The sequence below is a fragment of the Sturnus vulgaris genome, chromosome 21, assembly GCF_052056855.1.
Source record: "Sturnus vulgaris isolate bStuVul1 chromosome 21, bStuVul1.hap1, whole genome shotgun sequence".
NCBI lineage: Eukaryota > Metazoa > Chordata > Aves > Passeriformes > Sturnidae > Sturnus > Sturnus vulgaris.
Window position 1 is genome coordinate 10,820,615 of NC_142263.1, and position 16,879 is coordinate 10,837,493.

At 51.8% G+C, this 16,879-nt stretch overlaps 2 protein-coding genes across 2 annotated transcripts; both read right to left on the minus strand.

The window, feature by feature from the left end:
* Positions 1 to 1,191: 1,191 nt before the first annotated feature.
* Positions 1,192 to 6,982, minus strand: TRIM50 (tripartite motif containing 50). Its single transcript, XM_014881497.2, has 6 exons — positions 6,300 to 6,982; positions 5,558 to 5,653; positions 3,495 to 3,725; positions 3,368 to 3,390; positions 2,633 to 2,745; positions 1,192 to 2,134 (listed from the first exon to the last, which is right to left on the minus strand). The coding sequence occupies exons 1-6, from the start codon at positions 6,735 to 6,737 to the stop codon at positions 1,563 to 1,565; spliced, it is 1,473 nt and encodes a 490-aa protein (XP_014736983.1). The 5' UTR covers positions 6,738 to 6,982; the 3' UTR covers positions 1,192 to 1,562.
* Positions 6,983 to 7,484: 502 nt separating this feature from the next.
* On the minus strand, positions 7,485 to 8,746 carry LOC106856273 (C-C motif chemokine 5-like). The gene is made up of 3 exons (XM_014881498.2): positions 8,451 to 8,746; positions 8,071 to 8,185; positions 7,485 to 7,743 (listed from the first exon to the last, which is right to left on the minus strand). Exons 1-3 carry the CDS (start codon positions 8,521 to 8,523, stop codon positions 7,644 to 7,646), a joined length of 288 nt encoding a protein of 95 aa, XP_014736984.1. The 5' UTR covers positions 8,524 to 8,746; the 3' UTR covers positions 7,485 to 7,643.
* Positions 8,747 to 16,879: the final 8,133 nt, after the last annotated feature.

Consider the following 16,879-nt stretch of genomic DNA (forward strand, 5'->3'; position numbering starts at 1 on the left):
ACCAAGAGGAACTGCTCTCCCAGTCCAGCTAATTTTTTACTAGAAGACTCCGAAAGCATCATCCAGGACATCCTCAGAGAATTGGAGAGACACAATTTACAAGGGCATGGAGTGAGTGACAGGACAGGGAGGATGGCTTCCCACTGCCAGAGGGCAGGGTGAGATGGGATATTGGGAAGAAATCCTTCCCTGTGAGGGTGGAGAGGCCTGGCACAGGGTGCCCAGAGAAGCTGTGGCTGCCCCTGGATCCCTGGAAGTCCAAGGCCAGGCTGGATGGGGCTTAGAACAACCTGGGATAGTGGAAGGTGTCACTTCCCACGGCAGGAGGTGGAACAACGTGAGCTTTAAGGTCCCTTCCAACCCAAACCAGTTTGGGACTCTATGATAAATTGTGCTGAACATTTCAGACTGTGTTTTACCCAATCTCATTTTATTTGTATTGAATCAGACTTCCCAGTGAGCAGCTTCTTGATTTCTGTCTGAAGGACACCATGCACAGCCTCTCCAGATGGAACCCAGGGCTGGTGGCACTTCTTGCACCCCATGTGCCACGGGGCAGTGTTTTGTGCACCCAGGGCAGTGTCTCCTGCCTCCTGACCCTGTGCAAAGAGATCATGGCTCCATTCAGGTTCAGATGAGCTTTTCCTCCAGTGAGACACTGACAGCCCATTCAAGGCAAGAGCCTTGAGGCAGCAAGACAGCCTGGAGGAGAAGGAATGTCCCAGGGGATGGACAGACCAAAGGTGAACATTGGAGACAAAGTTTGGGCTATTTTTCTTTCCCTGAGTCTTGCAGCCCTGATGTATCCTTGCCCTGTGGTGGGGCTCCCCACACTTGGAGGCTTCCCATCCATGGGGTTTTGAGGGGTTTCAGAGGGGCTGGAGCTGACAGACCTGGAGGGAATCTCCTGACCAGAGGACCAGAGACAGCAGCACAGGGACCACCCACACAGATGTCCTCTCTCTTCACCCCAGGCCTCAGCACCACGAGGCTGGGGTGAAGCCACCACACAAGCAGCTGCCACTTCCAAATCTCTGCCTGGAAAGTGCTGCTGTGTCCCATAGATGTCACAGTGAGATCTCTCAAGGACCCTCTCTGGCCTGGAGAGGACCAGGTCCGGCAGTACCTTTTGCCTTCTGAGATATTTTGGAGTAGCAGCACTACAAACCCACACTATTAACTACACAAGGCTCCCCAAATCAAGCCTTTATTGCCTTATTCCAGTATAATTCACACCGGAGTCAGCACTACATGGCAGGCTGGGTGCATAACCTGCTCCAGCAGCCTGTGAGATGAGCATCAGGACATCAGTGACCAGGGGACTCCCCTGTCCCCACTAGTAGCAGAGAGGGTTATGGCACATCCCTGCTGCAAAGTGCCTTCCCAACACAAAGTGGGTGTCACACATGGTAGGTCACCCCAGCATCTGGAACCATGTGAGAATCCTGCCAGGACACTCACCAGGGCACTGAGGTTTTTCCCTAGCGCTGCCCCACTCACAGGGAGAAGCCAGTTGGGCTCCCAGGTCTCTGCCCAGCAGTGACAAACAAGGGCTGCCACTCTCACAGGATGATGCATCCAGTTCCCTGTGGGTCCCTGACCCAGGAGATCACCAAGGGTTCTGCATTTCTGCCCCCCAAAAAGGCACCCAGGAAAAAGAGAGGCCGGAGGTTGCCTGAGAACTTGTCAGTGAAGGTGTAAATGTGGGAGCGGTCGCTCACGTTGTAGAAGGAGATCTCTCCCGCCTCGTAGTCCAGGAAGATCCCGACACGCCGGGGCCTCACACTCAGGGTCAGAGGGGAGATGGGTACGGTCAGGGCCTCGTAGATGCCCCCGTTTTGCAGCCGCAGCACCCAGTAACCATTGTTGGGGAAGAAGAGGACAGAGCCTTTGCGGGCAGCAGCCTCTCGGCACAGCCCCAGGCCCCACTCGGGCTTGTCTCCCACCTGCACCTCCCAGTAGTGGCGGCCCGAGAAGAAGCCCGGAGTGCCCAGCACCACCGGGGCCGTGCTGAACCTCTTGGGGTTGTCGAAGAGGGACAGAAGCAGCTTCTTGCTCCCACGTCGGACGCTCTTGCGGTCCTCAGACACAGTGAGGTCTGGGTGAGCCGTCTCTGGGTCCAGAATCACATCCACTGGAGAGAGAGAGAAGGATGGAAGGATGGGAAAGGCTTCAGGCATCTGTAGGCACAGACACAAGCAGGTGTCTGTGACCTGGATACTGGGCTCTCCCACATCCCACAATTATTTGCTCATGGTTTTGCACAGCTCCGAGCACTGCCGGGCAGTGGGGAAGTGCAATATAGAAAATCGGCCACATCAAAGTATTTGGTGTCAGGCTGCAAAGCCAGGGCAGAATGAGGGGAGTTACACAGCTTCAGAAAGAGCCAATACTGAAGGCAAGAAGTCATGGGCAACACAGTGCTTGAAGCCCCCGAGGGACATTCTAGGCTTCAGGGTCACCTCACAATCCATCAAAGACCACAACAAAGGTCTTCCCACCACGAAACCAACCTGAACTCATCAGTACACAAACTGGGAGCAGCTGGACAAAGCTTGTTGGAAAAATCTCCCTGTGCCCCAGGGTACTGGGGAAAAACAGAGCCCAAATGTGCCAGGAGCTGCCCCTTCACCTTTGAACTTCTTCAGCATGTCCCTCATGCCCAGGCAGTGCTCAGGAATGCTGTAGTTTTCCTTCAGGGTCACGGAAACAGCCTCGAAGGACTGGAACTTTACCCCTTCACACCTGAGAAGAGAGGGATGCCCATGGGCTGTATCCAGAGCCTGTGCCACAGCCCCTCTCCGGCCAGGAAGGGGGTTAATGCCCTTTTGTTGGCTCCATAGATCCACTGCCTCCCTGGAGCTCTGGCTGGGAAGAACACTAGGGAATATTACTTGCATATTGGCAATCCAAATGAGATCAGAGTTAAACGATACAGGGAGTAGCAGTGCCAGGCCTGGGGAAGGAAGGAACAAAGCCACTGGGCAGCATGTCCCTTACCCTTAGGAGAGGACACAGCTCACACGTCACAAGCCAGGCAAGACCTTGGCTCTGAGCGTCTGGAAAAAGAGGATGGAACCTCTGAGGGACTGTCTTAGTCTTTCCTGTGTCTACCCCAGGAGGACCAAAGCAGATGCTGGGCAGGGAGGATAAGGTGGCTGCTGTGGAACAGATACAAACATCTGCCTCAAAGCCTGGAGGAGCCAGGACAGTAAGAGGAATAACCATGGTGCCTACCAGGAATAACCACGGGTACCTGCCAGGAATAATCATGGGTACCTGCCAGGAATAATCATGGGTACCTACCAGGAATAATCAGGGCACCTACCAGGATTAATCATGGCACCTATCAGGAAAAATCACCCACCTCCTCAGGATGCTTTTCATGTCCTAGAAGAAGACAAAAACGACTCTGGGTTTGTCAGGGCCAAGCCACTCAGCCAGGTGACAAAGGCACCAGGGCTGAGTTAGTGGTGCTGGTGGCAAAGCCTGACCTTGAGCAGCCCATCAGCTGGCTGCTGGCTCTTCTCCTTTATCTCCAGGATCAGCTCCTCCAGCAAGCACTTCTCTTCCACCAGCCTGGCCAGGTTTTCATTGATCAGCAGCAGAATATGCTTCTCTTCCTCCTCCAGCTTCTGGAGCAGTAGCTTCTCCTCATCAGCCAGCAGCCGATGCAACTTCCCAAACTCACTTACAATCCTCTCCCGCTTTTTCTTTACTGTCTCCTTGGGATAAGAAGATTCATGGGGTGAACGTTAATCAGGCAGCTGAGACGGAGCCGGATGCTACGGCTTCCATGCCTGGCATCAGGCCCTGGGAAAACACCACATTTTTGTGATAAATGCTTGAATATAAAAACCAGCCGGAGGCAAATTTGTGCTTCCACCTCACTGGAGTTCCCACTCCACATCCTCAGTTTACCAGCAGCAGGACTTTGCCTGGGGCACTTCTGCTCAGCTTGACCCCAGATGTTGGGCTGCAAGGAGATACAGGCTCAGGTGTTGGGGTAGGTTTTTATTACAACTCATACCTCCAGCCAAATCCAGGCTAATAAACTGCTTGGGCAGGTGGACAATGCTGGAAAAATCCCCAGTAAAGGGCAAGAGGTGGAAAAATCATAAAATCATGGAATGGTTTCAGTTGGAAGGGATCTTAAAGACCATCTGCTTCCACCCCCTGCCAGGGGCAGGGACACCTTCCACTAGACCAGGTTGCTCCAAGCCAAATCCTGGAGCAAGAATGGTGGCCTTGGACCATCCATCCAGGGATGGGGCAGCCAAAGTAAGTGTCGTTGGGCAACCTGTGCCAGGGCCTCAGCACTCTCACAGGGAGGAATTTCTTCCTTATATCTAATATAAATATCTCCTCTTTTGGTTTAAGATGGTTCCCTCATGTCCTGTTTCTATCTGCCATGTAAAGAAGCCCCAGGGCTGTGGAGGGATGGAAAGGCAGAGCCCAGCAGGCTCCCCAGGTCTCATTACAAGGTGAAGAACTAGCAAATGGCAGGGTCTGCTAGTGTTTTAGGGTTTTTCACCTCCTCCCTAAGAACTGCCTGGAAACCTGGAGCTGCAGAAAGACACTGTGCAGTGAGCTTGGGCCAGGAAACCCCAGACTAAAGAAGATGAAGGAAAAGAAATTAAACTCCATTTTTTTTCCCATCCAAGTACAGCATTCCTTGGACCTGAGTCATGAAGACTTGATAAGCCAGGACAGACTCTTCTCCCCACCATTCACGTAAGACTTCCTGCTCTTTTTGCTATTAAAGCACAACCAGAGGAAGCTGAAGGCAGCTGAGCCATGGCCCTGAGCCATGACTCAGGCGGATGGGAAGACAGTGACACACCTCTCACAATCTCTGTCCCTCTGCCCCAGTGGGGACAGAGGGCTCATAGGGACATCATCAAAACCCACCACTACTTGTCTGGACTGCCACAGACAAGGGAGCTGAGTGACAAACTAGGGGAGTTCAGAGAAACCTGTTTTCCCTGCCAGAGCTGATTAACCATTGGCTCAAATTCAGGGCTGGATAACTCATCCAGCAGTTTAATTTCCTTTTCTGCAGTTACTTTTACTTTCCAGCTTTCACTTCAAGGGACTTGAAATGCAGCTGTTTGCTGGAGTCTGCTCTTCCCAGAACTGTCTGGAGTCAGGCAGAGGTGCAGTAATTCAGCTTTTTTTTTTCTTACGAAAACACTTCTGGTTCCTGTTGTTGTGGAGCAGAGATCACCACACAGCTCACACCTGGCTTGGAATTCAAGCACATGTTGTAAAACAAAAGGCAATAAAAAATAGCCCATGTCTACTTGTTTAACCAGCATAAAGTCCTCATGATTCCAGGGAGTCTGGCATGCTGCTCCTTGCAAATCTTTTTATGGAGCCGCACACGGTTACTGAGCCTGGCTTCCAGCATTGCTCCTACACGTGACAGCAGGTCATGGGAACACAACCTGGACACAATGATAAATCTGTGTCCCCAGACAAGACCATTCAGGGTGGGTTTTTTTAAAATCCTGATATCTCTGAAGCTCATTCTTTAAGAGCTATAACAGGCACCTGCCTTGCACTCTTGGGTTTTCATCCTTTCTGCTGACTCACGCTTCTTCACTTCCTCCACTTCTTTCAAGAGGTTCTCCAGGGATTTCTGAAGTTTGATCTAGAAAGAGGAAAAATGGGCTCAGCTCACCCCAACAAGCACCCGCTAAGTACTGCAGGTTGGCTGGGTCGCCTCTGCCTGGGGGGAGACACTGACCCTGTGCCAGGCGGTGCCAGCACTGGCACACAAACCAAGCAGCTGTGCTCTTCACTCTGCTCACAGTGTTAACCCTCCCCATGCTCCTCAGGTTTCCTCTATGTTTTTCCTATTAAGGTTCTGGAGACCAAAGTGACAGCCCTTTTTCAACGCTGGGATGAAGGGCGGATGGTGGCACTGCCAGGATCATGGCTGAGATGTGGGGTTTGGGTGCTAGCTTTCCTCCACCGAGGTAAAACGTCCTCAGGGACAACACCGGCTCAGCTTCTCCAGGGTGAATGGGCAGGGAGCCAGGCTGCCTCCCTGAGCTGGATGGACGGGCTGAGCCTGGGTTCCAAATCAACTATTTGGAAGATAAGGCGGGTCCAGTCTTATCCCTGCAGCGAGGGCGGCTGGGGCGGAGGGGAGGGGGGGTCGTCACCGTCTGCGCCACCCCTTCCTCTGCTTTCCCAGCAATGCCACTGGACACGTCGGGGTCCCGGTGGCCGCACACCCCCGTGCCAAAGCGCCTTGGGGCAGGACAGGGACCCGGTGCCCCACCCTGCCCTACCTTGTAGACGTGCGCCGCCTCCTCGATGGGGTAGACGGTGTGCGGGCGGTGGAGCAGGGACTCCCGGCACACCACGCAGATGGGCTCCTCGTCCTCCTCGCAGAACAGCTTCAGGCGCTCGTCGTGCTGGGGGCACAGGGGGGTGCCCGGCTCCAGCTCGGGCCCCGGGCCGCCCCGAAGCCCCAGCTGGCGGATGCTCTCCACGATGTTGGCCAGCTGCCGGTTGGGTCGGAAGCCGCTGCGGTGGCAGGAGGCCCGGCACTGCGGGCAGGAGAAGGGCCCGTCGGCCCACAGCCCCTTGTCCTGGCAGTGCTTGGCGATGCAGCCCCGGCAGAAGTTGTGGCCGCAGTCGATGCTGACCGGCTCGCTCATGTACTCCAGGCAGATGGGGCAGATGGCCTCCTCCTGCAGCCGCTCCAGGGCACCTGACAGCGCCATGGGCCCGCTGCTCTCCACGGGCACTGCCCTCGCCCCTCGTCAGCCACCAAGGTGGGCTCGCAGGAAGGCACGGCTGGCACGGCCAGGCAAGGCTGGAGGACGAGCCGGCCTTGCTGCCGGGGAGCACGGGCCACTGAGCCTCCGTGCTGCCGGGGGGAGGAGCTGGCACGGGCCGAGACAGCTGCAGCCAGCCCCAGAGGCTGGCACTGCCTCCAGCCCGGCGGGGCAAAGCCAGAGAAAACCCCCGCAGGGAGAACGGCACACAATTAGGAAGCACCAGAAATAACCCCGGGCCGGCACGGTGCTGGAGATGGGGTCGGGTCTGGTGCTGGCTGAGCTCAGCGGCCCGTGGAGCCCCTGTGGCACCTGCCCGCTGCCCAAAGATGCTGGCCGAGGTCAGGGACCCCTCGCCACACCAACAATTGTGCCAAAACATCCCCCGTGACACCCACCCATGCAGAGAGCCGAGAGCTTGGGAATGTGCCGGGGTAGGAGGGACAGGGGGATGAGAAGTCCTCTCCCATGTACAGAGGGGTTGGGGGACAGCCAGGTGTCATCCCATCACCCGTATACCCTTGAGTGTCAGCCCTGACCCCCTTCCAGCCACTGCTATGCACCCCAGTCTCTGTGGAGCATCCCAAGAACCACTGGGAGAAATTGCAAGTTCTGCTCCTTTTTTATTATACAAAAATAACTTCAACGCATTCATTACAAAGGAGAATGAAAAGTTTCACTGAAAATGCCAAATAAATTAAGACTGCCTTTGCACAACCTTCAATAAAAGCTAAAACACTGAGTTGAATACCCTGCCAAATTCCCAGGCAATGAGAAAATGGAATATGTCTCAGAGGTGTCCATGAGAGAACATCCTTGAAGAAATGATGCTTGGAGAGAGCAGGGTATTGCTCATCCACTGTGCTCATTGTCCTTTAATTGATTCATTATGTCCTGGACCCACTTGTCATTAGGGTTGGCACAGACCAGCTTGTCCCTGATGGTGGTAAATCTGGAAAAGGAAATCCAGTGAGGAGAGGAGAGGAGAGGAGAGGGAAAGGAAGACAGAGAGGCGAGTGGGATCACCTGCTCCACACCACCAGTGAAGCCCACCAGACACCTCTACAGGCTGCAAAACAGCAAAAGCTCTTTTGGCTCAAGCCTAATAGGTCAACAAACTAGCTGCCTGGAATTGCCCTCTGATATGTTCCCAGGCTATTCTCCTCACATGGGAGAGCCCAGTGCTTTTCCATGTCAGGATGATAAGGTATGATGTGGGGTTCCCTGACACTCTCTGGACAAGCAGGGTCCCCAGAGGCAGGGAAGATGATATACTCACATCACGGCTGGTGGGGAGCAGTGGCTGCCCGTCTGCTCATACTTCACCACACGGCTCAAGGGCAATGGTCTGCTGATGTACTCAACACAGCAGGGAGCATAAAAGTTGAGAGAAACTGGAAGAGAAGTTTTCTGATTACAGCAGACCAGGAAAAGTGCCAGTGGGGAGAAGTAGGGTCAGAAGATGAGAAGATCTCCACTGGAAGAAATGCTGCTCCTACAGTGGATTCCCACCACAGCCATCTTCCCCTCACGGAGCCAAGGTAAGACACACCTCTCCCACAGCAGATGCTGGTAAGAGAGAGCTGCCAAGCATTACTAGACATTATACAGCAGACAGAAAGAGGAGAGAGCTCCTTGGAGAGGAGAGATCGGACTCACGTGGAGAAGAGGTGGCCTGGTAGAAGAAGACAACCACAAAAAGTACAGGAAGGGCTGCTGTGAAGGTCTTCATGGTACTGTTAGGTGGAGATGAATTGTAGGAGTGAGGCTAGACTGCTGCACAGTGTCCCTCGCTGTGCCTGGTGTGGGATCCCTGGGTTCAGCCCTCTTTATATAGGGAGACAGCAACCAAGGACGGAAACATGATGAAAACATTGCTGAAAGCCATGACACAATGGAAAAAGTGCAGTGTCAAGGACACCACAGAGCCCTGCAGAGGAAACTATCCAAAGTCCCGATAAGATCAGTTGTCCTGACATGGCACAGGGCACAATATCATGAGTGATAAAATACCATGAGAGGACAGAGAACAGGATATGACCTGTCATTTCATTTCTTCTGACCTAAGGACTCTTCTGCAGAAAACCCAGAATGAGTGATTCTGAAGATCAGTAGGTGGATCTCTTGCCTAGAAGTCACAGCAGTGGACAGAGGACGACCATGGTTGTCAAGCACTTGTGTTTCCCACAACATCTGCATCATGGACAAACAGGAGATCTCACCTCTGCCACAGCAACTGGAACAGGGAAAGTCTGAGAGTCAGGCTGACCACCCACGTGCCCACCCAGCCATACTGGGTCCCACTTGAAATGGGGGCTTCCTCCGTGGGACCCTGAAGGCCATCGGTGCATAGAGCATGGTGCCATTCCAGACCTGGGCTCCTCTTCTGTCCTTGAGCATCCCTTGCAATAAGTCTTTAGGGAAGTGGTTCTGCTACATCATAATTTCCCAAATACCAGTGACAGCTAAAATAGTACTCAATTCTTCATGGACATGGGAATCAGCCACTGATGCCTACAGAGAACTTTAGGAGCTCATGACCATGTTAGCAGAGCAAAGCTGATGAAGATGGTTATTTAATTCCAGCAGTGTAGCACTAGCACCCTCCTCACGCTGCTCTGTCATTGTCCAGCTGCCAAACACACATGGAGAAAAGATTGTGTGATTTAGTGCATATTGCTTGGGATGGGAATGGTGTGCCTGCACTGTCAGAAAAACTGTTCAAAATGTTACATCCCTCCAGAAGGGCTCTGCTGTTTTCCAGGCAAAGGTTTGTGGACAAAGCCTCAGGAGATTGAATGAAAAGCAAGGTCTCCATGGTGCTAGGAAATGTGTCTGGTGCTGGACAACCACAGCCACAATGGGAAAGCCACAGGAGCAGGCTGCCTGTCCTGATGGTCCAGTGACAAAAGGGGTTTTGCTCCTCTATGAAAGAGGATGATCACAAAGCTGCACCCAAAGTGAGGTTCCTTGTAGGAACCCAGAAGAAGAAATAAAAGAGAAATGAAGATAATTCCCTGCAAGGGTGGATTGCAGGCCTGGGGCTCCCAAGTGCTCTAGGGCATGTGATAGATAATCGGCACATCTCAGGAGACTGAACTCCATGGAGAAGTGAGCCAGACTCATTAGAGGGTGCAGGCTGCTGTCATGTTGGGGTGTTGTTTTACACAAAGCTTTTTCTCTCACTACAACACTGTTACTAAGCATGAGCAAAACTGAGCCTGGATGAGACCACACATGGGCCTTGGTGCCAGGAAGGTGCAGCTGCAAGGCTGGGGAGTGGACAGCTGAGGAGGGTCTGCCCACAGAGCCCTCGGAGCATAGGGCATGTTGCTGGGTTTGTGGAAAGACATTTCCTTAGCAGGGACATACCTGCCCCTTCCCACAGCAGGTGGGCAGGCTCCATACTGCCATCACAGCCCAGCCCCAGCTTGCCACATCCGTTCCCTTCTCTGAAGCTCTTTCCCCATGGATTGGCTCACTTTCATCCCAGATCCTGCTAAGGGGTTAAACTCTCAGAGTGAGAGCCAGTTGAGACAGCCAGAATCAAGGCTGAGGTTTTACTTGTGAAGAAGACTCAGAAGACCCTGCTCTGAACAGCTGAGGAGCTCAGGACTCCTCCAGGATCCTTCCTACTCCATGACTTGCCTTGTCCTATGTTCCAGAGCCCATTCAGACACTAGGATGAGACCTGGTACCTCCAAAGGCATGAGGTCCTACCACCATCATGGATCCACTCCCCCCCACACTGCACACAGTGGGACAAGGAAGATGTGAAAAGACCGAAACCCAAAGCTCAGCAAGAAGGAGTGCAAGGACAGGGACAAACTGCCTGCACACCTTAGGAGCAGGCATGCTGATGGAACTTGGTGTGCCACTCCAAGGGAGACATGGAACAAAGGATGGAGCAGCACAGAGCCACTGCAGTAATTCTCTGTTGAAATCAAAGCAAATATAAAACAAAAAGTGGTGCAGCACAACAGTTTTGTGGACAGCTAATGGGAACTAAGCCAAAGGAATGATCTAGATGGAAATCGAAAGCTGAACTTTGCTAAACTCAGAAATATATATTACTTTTCTCACCTCTACATATGCTAATAACTAAAGTCAATCAAACTCCACCTAAACTGGAAATTATATCTACTATAATTTTACCTTTTCCCAAGGAAACAATATAAATATAGCTGAAGTGGGGGGAGAGGTCAGGAGACTCCAACATTTTTGCAGTCAGTTATTATCAGTGGCAACCTCTAAACCTGTCACAGTCTTCTCTGAGCAGTGCTAATAAACTGCTCAGTGTGAGTCACAGGATCACAGAACCACAGAATAATTAATGTTGGAAAAGTCCTGTGAGATCAGATGTCACCAACATCCACTCCTCCCATCCCCTGCTCCTTCCATTTCTACCAGCACATTCAGAAACAAACTTGCACAAATTCCCATTCAGAGCAACCCTACGCTGCTCTGACACATTTCCGCACAGGGACCAGAATAAAAGTGAGAGGAGGAGAACAGACTGGGGAATGAGCTGGAGCCTCCACGCTGATGGCTCACACAAACACAGCCCAGCTCAGAGCAGCTTTAGTTGAGTGTTTGGGATGTTCCGCAACATTCAATTACAGGTTTGATCAAAATGTCAAGATTTGTTTGGAAAAATCAGTATTTTATAGCAGGAATATAAATGTGCCTCAGCATTGTCAATGAATTCTCCCTCCTTTCAGAAACACTGTGCTTTATTTTCTGCTTCCATTCAACCAAAAGGAATTCTTGGAGGTTTTGACACCTCTGTTATTTCCTCTATTCACTGCTTTCTTCAACTTTGTTCCTTCCTTAAAGATTCTGTATTTCAGTCTTGGCTGTCCTTCCTGCCAAGACAAATAATGTAAACCTCTAAATATTTTGATTTCTAAAACCTCCTCCATATTATACATCCTAAGTAGTGGCTATTTATGGAGTCTGTAAAACCTCTGCCTTATGGTGTGTTTCAGCTATAGATAGAAACCACACACGGTATCTTTGGATCCATCTCCAGGACAGTTTTGGGATGTGGGAGGAAACCTCTGCTCAGCCCTGAGGGTAGCCTGCTCCACCACACCACCTCCTGAGCTGGAGTCATGTCTGGGGGATCACTTTATCACAGTGCTCCTGGGAGCTGCAGGATCACTAATGTGGGAAACTGGGTTTAACTGTTTAACTGAGCAAATCAGTTGGAAACAGAAAGAAAATTACTGGGGCCAGAGATCCCAGGGTGGTGCAGCTCCAAGCAAGATCTCAGAGGAGAAGAAACATTTTCAAGAAGAATTGAGACTTTCCACATGGGAATTGAAGTCTGGCAAGATGATAAGTGGCCTAGAAACAGGGACAAAGCTAATAGTCACTGTCTGTCCCAGAGCAGGAACCACGGATTATTCAATGGAGCAGGCAAGAGTCAGGTTCAAAAGGAACAGAGAGAGGCAGCTCTTCTCATGAAGAGCTCCTTGCCAAGGGACATAGTGAGCACAAGGAAATTTCCTTGAGCCTGAGCTTGGATTTCAGAGCGATAAGCTTGAGAAGATTTGGAAAATGGAAATGGGTTGGAGAGCTGGAATTGCACTCCAGGGTACAGTACAAATATTGATCTGTATCTTCAAGGGGTCTGCTGTGGATACATCTGGAGGTATCAAGGCTGATGTAGATGGATCCTTAATCTACATCCTCTGGGACTGGTCATCTTTGATTCCCAGGACAACTGGTCCAACAGGACCATCAGCACTACACAGTAGCTTGTGAAATTGCACAGGAATCCTTTGTCTGAAATCTATACACCAGGTTGTGCCTCCAGAAAAATATTTTTGGTAAATGTCAGCAGAAAGACTCCAACAGTTTCTAAGCAAACAGCAAGGCAGAAATACATTGCTGCAGTCCATGCAATTTTCCAGACAAATTTGGGGCACCTATAAAAGCTTTACTTTGGGACCAAGAGTCTAAAGAGCAGGAGGTAGCTGGATGCCATGTTGGGATGTGGCCCTCACAGAAATGTGGTGGTACTTGCCAAGACGGCCAGATGATGCCTCTGCCACAACACCTTTGTTTTGCCAACAGTGCACTCAGTACTGAGCAGCCACTGGCCTGAAGCTGAGCAGGGCTTGTCCAGCAGCTGCAGCACAGCGTGACAGGCTTAGCCACGGTTTGGAGAAAGGAAAATAAAACCATTTGGTGTTGCGTTTGGTACGGGCAGGACCTGAGGCTGCCGAGCACCGGAGTGACGACTGTGTTGTCCTTGCACACTGCCGCCTGTTGTCATCAGCTGGAGGTACAAGGGACATCTGCAAGTCACGCCATGGAGTTGCAGGAATCCTGAAAACAACATTTGACAAGAGCACTGGTGGATGTCAGATGATGGAAATCATAGAAATCATGGAGTTATTCAGGTTGGAAAAGACCTCTAACATCATTAAGTACAGCACTGCCAAGGCCACTACTAATCGTGGCCCTAAGCATCTGTTAAATCCCTCCAGGGATGGTAACTCCGCCACTGTCCTGGGCAGCTCGTTCCAATGCTTGACCACTCTTCCAGTGAATAAATTTTCCATAATATCCAACCTGAACCTCCCTTGGTTCAACTTGAGGTCATTTCCCCTTGTCCTATCACTTGCTCCCTAGGAGCAGAACCTGACCCTCAACTGGCTTCACCCTCCAGCCAGGGAGTTGTAGAGAACCAGAAGGTTTCCTGTATCATAAAGGGAAGACAGGGATATACTGGGTCTCCAGATCCATTTCCATGTCCTGCTGCAGTACCTGCCTTGTGCTCTCCCAACACTGCTCCGCAGTGAGCACAGGACTCCCATACCCAACTCTGCACACCTCAAGTATTACACAGAAATCCTTTCCTCGATGATCCTGCTCTGCCAGCCAAAGCTCCCAACACAGAAATAAAGGAAGAATTAGGAAGAATTTCTTCACAGAAAGGGTGATAAGACATTGGAATGGGCTGCCCAGCAAGCTGGTGGAATCACCATCCCTAGAAAGACTGGATCTGACCCATAGTGCCATGGTCTGACTGACATGGTGGTGATCAGTCATAGGTTGGATTTGATGATCTCAGAGGTCTTTTCCAACCAATTGATTCTGTGAAACCTTTGCCATGTCCTGCCATGAAGAGACCTGGGCTCGGTGGGGTGCTCCAGCTGGACCTGCTGGCCATGCCAAGGGGAACCTCTCCAGCAAGTGGCAAAAACAGTTCCCACCTCCAGGACCTGCTCATGAGCCAGTTTCTCACCTAGGCAGCTGCCCCAGCATCCCTGTGGAATTCAGGTCTTCTCCTGCAGATCCATCTGGAAACCTCTTCAGCTTTGCTTTTGAATTCTTGGGCAAGTAGAGGCAGTTGCTGAGGCTTCCGTGCAGAAAACACAGCAGATGATGTTTTGGGGTTACAGCCCTCCTTGCAACACCTAGGCAAGTAGGAGACCTAGAGAGGACAGAGATGAGGGCTCCATGGACCTCAAGCACCTTAGCCAAGCAGTCCTCTCCAAGACCCTCTCCCAGTCCCAGGCTGCTCTGCCTCCAATGGTCTCCCAGGTCCCACATAGCAGCCCAGAGTCTCTCTGGGAGCACAAGCAAAGACTCAGCAGCAGCATCTGTTTGCCCAAAGCATTCAAAACATGGGATCAAAAGATGAAAAATCCTCCCCATGCTCCCATGCCTGCTCCTCCTGGCACAATCTTTGCTCCCCAAGGACCCTCCTGCTGGGTCTGGACCACTACCCTGCCCTCTCCAGGTGGGCACTTTGGCTTAGAAGTTGTTTTTATCCCAGAGTCTGAGCAAATTACCCCATCACCAGGGCAGGGCTGCATCTAGGGCTGCAGTATTTGGTTTATGGAAGGCTTGACATGGCTACTGCCCTTTCGAGATGTGGCCCCGGGAATAGCTCGTCTGCTTGGGTGGGATCAGGATGCTGTGCCTTGGAATGTGTAAAGGGACTACTGAAGGGGATCAATTTGGGATCTATTCTTCCCACCTCCAAGGGGGAAAGAGCAGGATCTTAGCACAGAGCCCTCTGCCAGCCCATTCTGGTACAGCCAGCAGGAAAACAGAGAAAGGACTGTGGAGCTCTGTGATTCTGTTTTCCTGCTGAAACAAGGGAGATTTGTGCTCTCCCCGAGCCCAGGCCAGGCCGCGGGAGGGTGATGAGTGTTGCAGCAACACCCTGGGACACCAGCTCTGGCTGGGGAGGGAATTGGGAAAACAGACTCTAGCTCCCAGCCCCTGCAAAAAGAGTATCCTGTAGCCCCTGCAGTCCCTTCTGGCACCTCTCCTGCCACTTGTCCTTCCCCTTTGGGTTAAGGGTGTCCTGACAGAATAGGAGCAGACCCCCTTTAGGGTCCTGTGGACAAGAGCCTCTGGGCATGGAGCAGGAAGAAGGAACTGCCCTACAGAGCCCTGCAACAGGGGAAGGATGAGCTCCAGCCCCACTTGCCTGGCCTGAGCAGCACTTGATGGGTGCCACATACTGCTGAGCAGGAAAAAAGAGAGGGCATTCATTATCCTCTCCATGTCCAGACAATGTCTGTCCCCACACAGGCCAAACACCCCCAGGAGGGGCTCTGCCATCACCCTTCAGTCAGGCCTCTTGGACAGGAGTGAGAACAGAGCACTGTGAGAGCAGGTGAACCCCAGCCATGGCTTCCAAAAAGGACCTGCTGGGAAGGAAGAGCAATGCCCTGCTCTACTTCCACCCTGCTCACTTTCAGCCCTTCCCCATCATCTCCCCATGGAACCTGAGAGAGGAGCAGACACTCCACAGGAACAGCTCTGTGCCTTCCCCTCTCAACTACCTGACAACAAGGCACTGTCTCCCATTGGAACGGAGACCTTCAAATCCCTGCAGAGCTCCCACAGCACATTCCAGTCCAGGGTGGTCTGACCAGCAGCCCATGGGCTGGATCCCAGTTCCATCCTGTTACAGCCCCTTCCTGGGGGAGGCAGGAGCAGCCAGTAGAAACAGCCTGTTCTGTCTCACATCCAAGCACCTTCCTCTACCACTGCCCAGGTCCCAAAGTGGACACTGAGCCCTGGCTAGAGAAGAAGAGGATGTGACTCTGTTCTTCAGTAGGAGAGAGCATCTACACCAGGCCTCAGCCTAGTGGTCCCATGCCATGGGCTCTAGGAGCTGGATGTTCCCAGCGAGGTGGAGGGTGGGAGAGGTCCAGATCACAAGGATACCACTGTCCTTTTTCCAGTGCCCTCCTTTGCTCTTCCTTTCCTCTATCTCTATTCAGCAATGATGTAATTTCTTCAATTATTAATCACCTCACTGCAATAGTGGATGAATCAAACCCATTAAACTTCCCCTGGGAGCAGCCCCAAGGAAGGAGGCAGGTTTCCAGAAAGTACATTAAGGATAATGCAGACAGGCAGCTGAGACAAGCCACAGTGGGAAGAATGGCCTCCCTGCTCTGTGCAGACCATTTTCCATCAGCTAGGATTTGATATCCAAGGCACAAAGACTGGGAAGGCCTGTGATACAAACAGCCTTTCACACATCCTGCTGGGCAGCTCCAGGAAGGTCCTGGTGTGGCAATTATTTCAGCTGAAAAGCCACAGAATAGAGTGGGAGAATTGCTTATACAAGAGCTCCTGACAGCTCACATCCTAAACATCTGTTCCCAGATTGCCCCATCACCCCAGTGTTTTGCACAGTTCCTCCCCACCTGGAGCCAAATCACTGATTTGTTATGATCTGCTCTCAAGGAGGCAGGAACCCAGCTGGCACAACCCCAGCATGGTCCATTTGCCATATCTGAGGCAGTCTCTTCACAAAAAAAAAGTAATTTCCCCCTGTACTGCAGAAATGTTCCAACTGATAAATTCGCCTCTGGAATAGGATGGTAGTCCTGGTCAAAATTACAGGAGCCAACAATTCACCCGGTTGAGAGAATCCCAGAATGGTTTGGGTTGGAAGAAACCTTAAAACTCATCCTGTCACCAAAACAGCAGGAAAAACAAAACCTCTCCAACAATTTTTAGTGTTAGAGAACTCAAGCATTACTTTACTCTGGCCAGGACGTGCAACAGAAGTTATTTCATCCACACATCACCTGGTTGTGCAA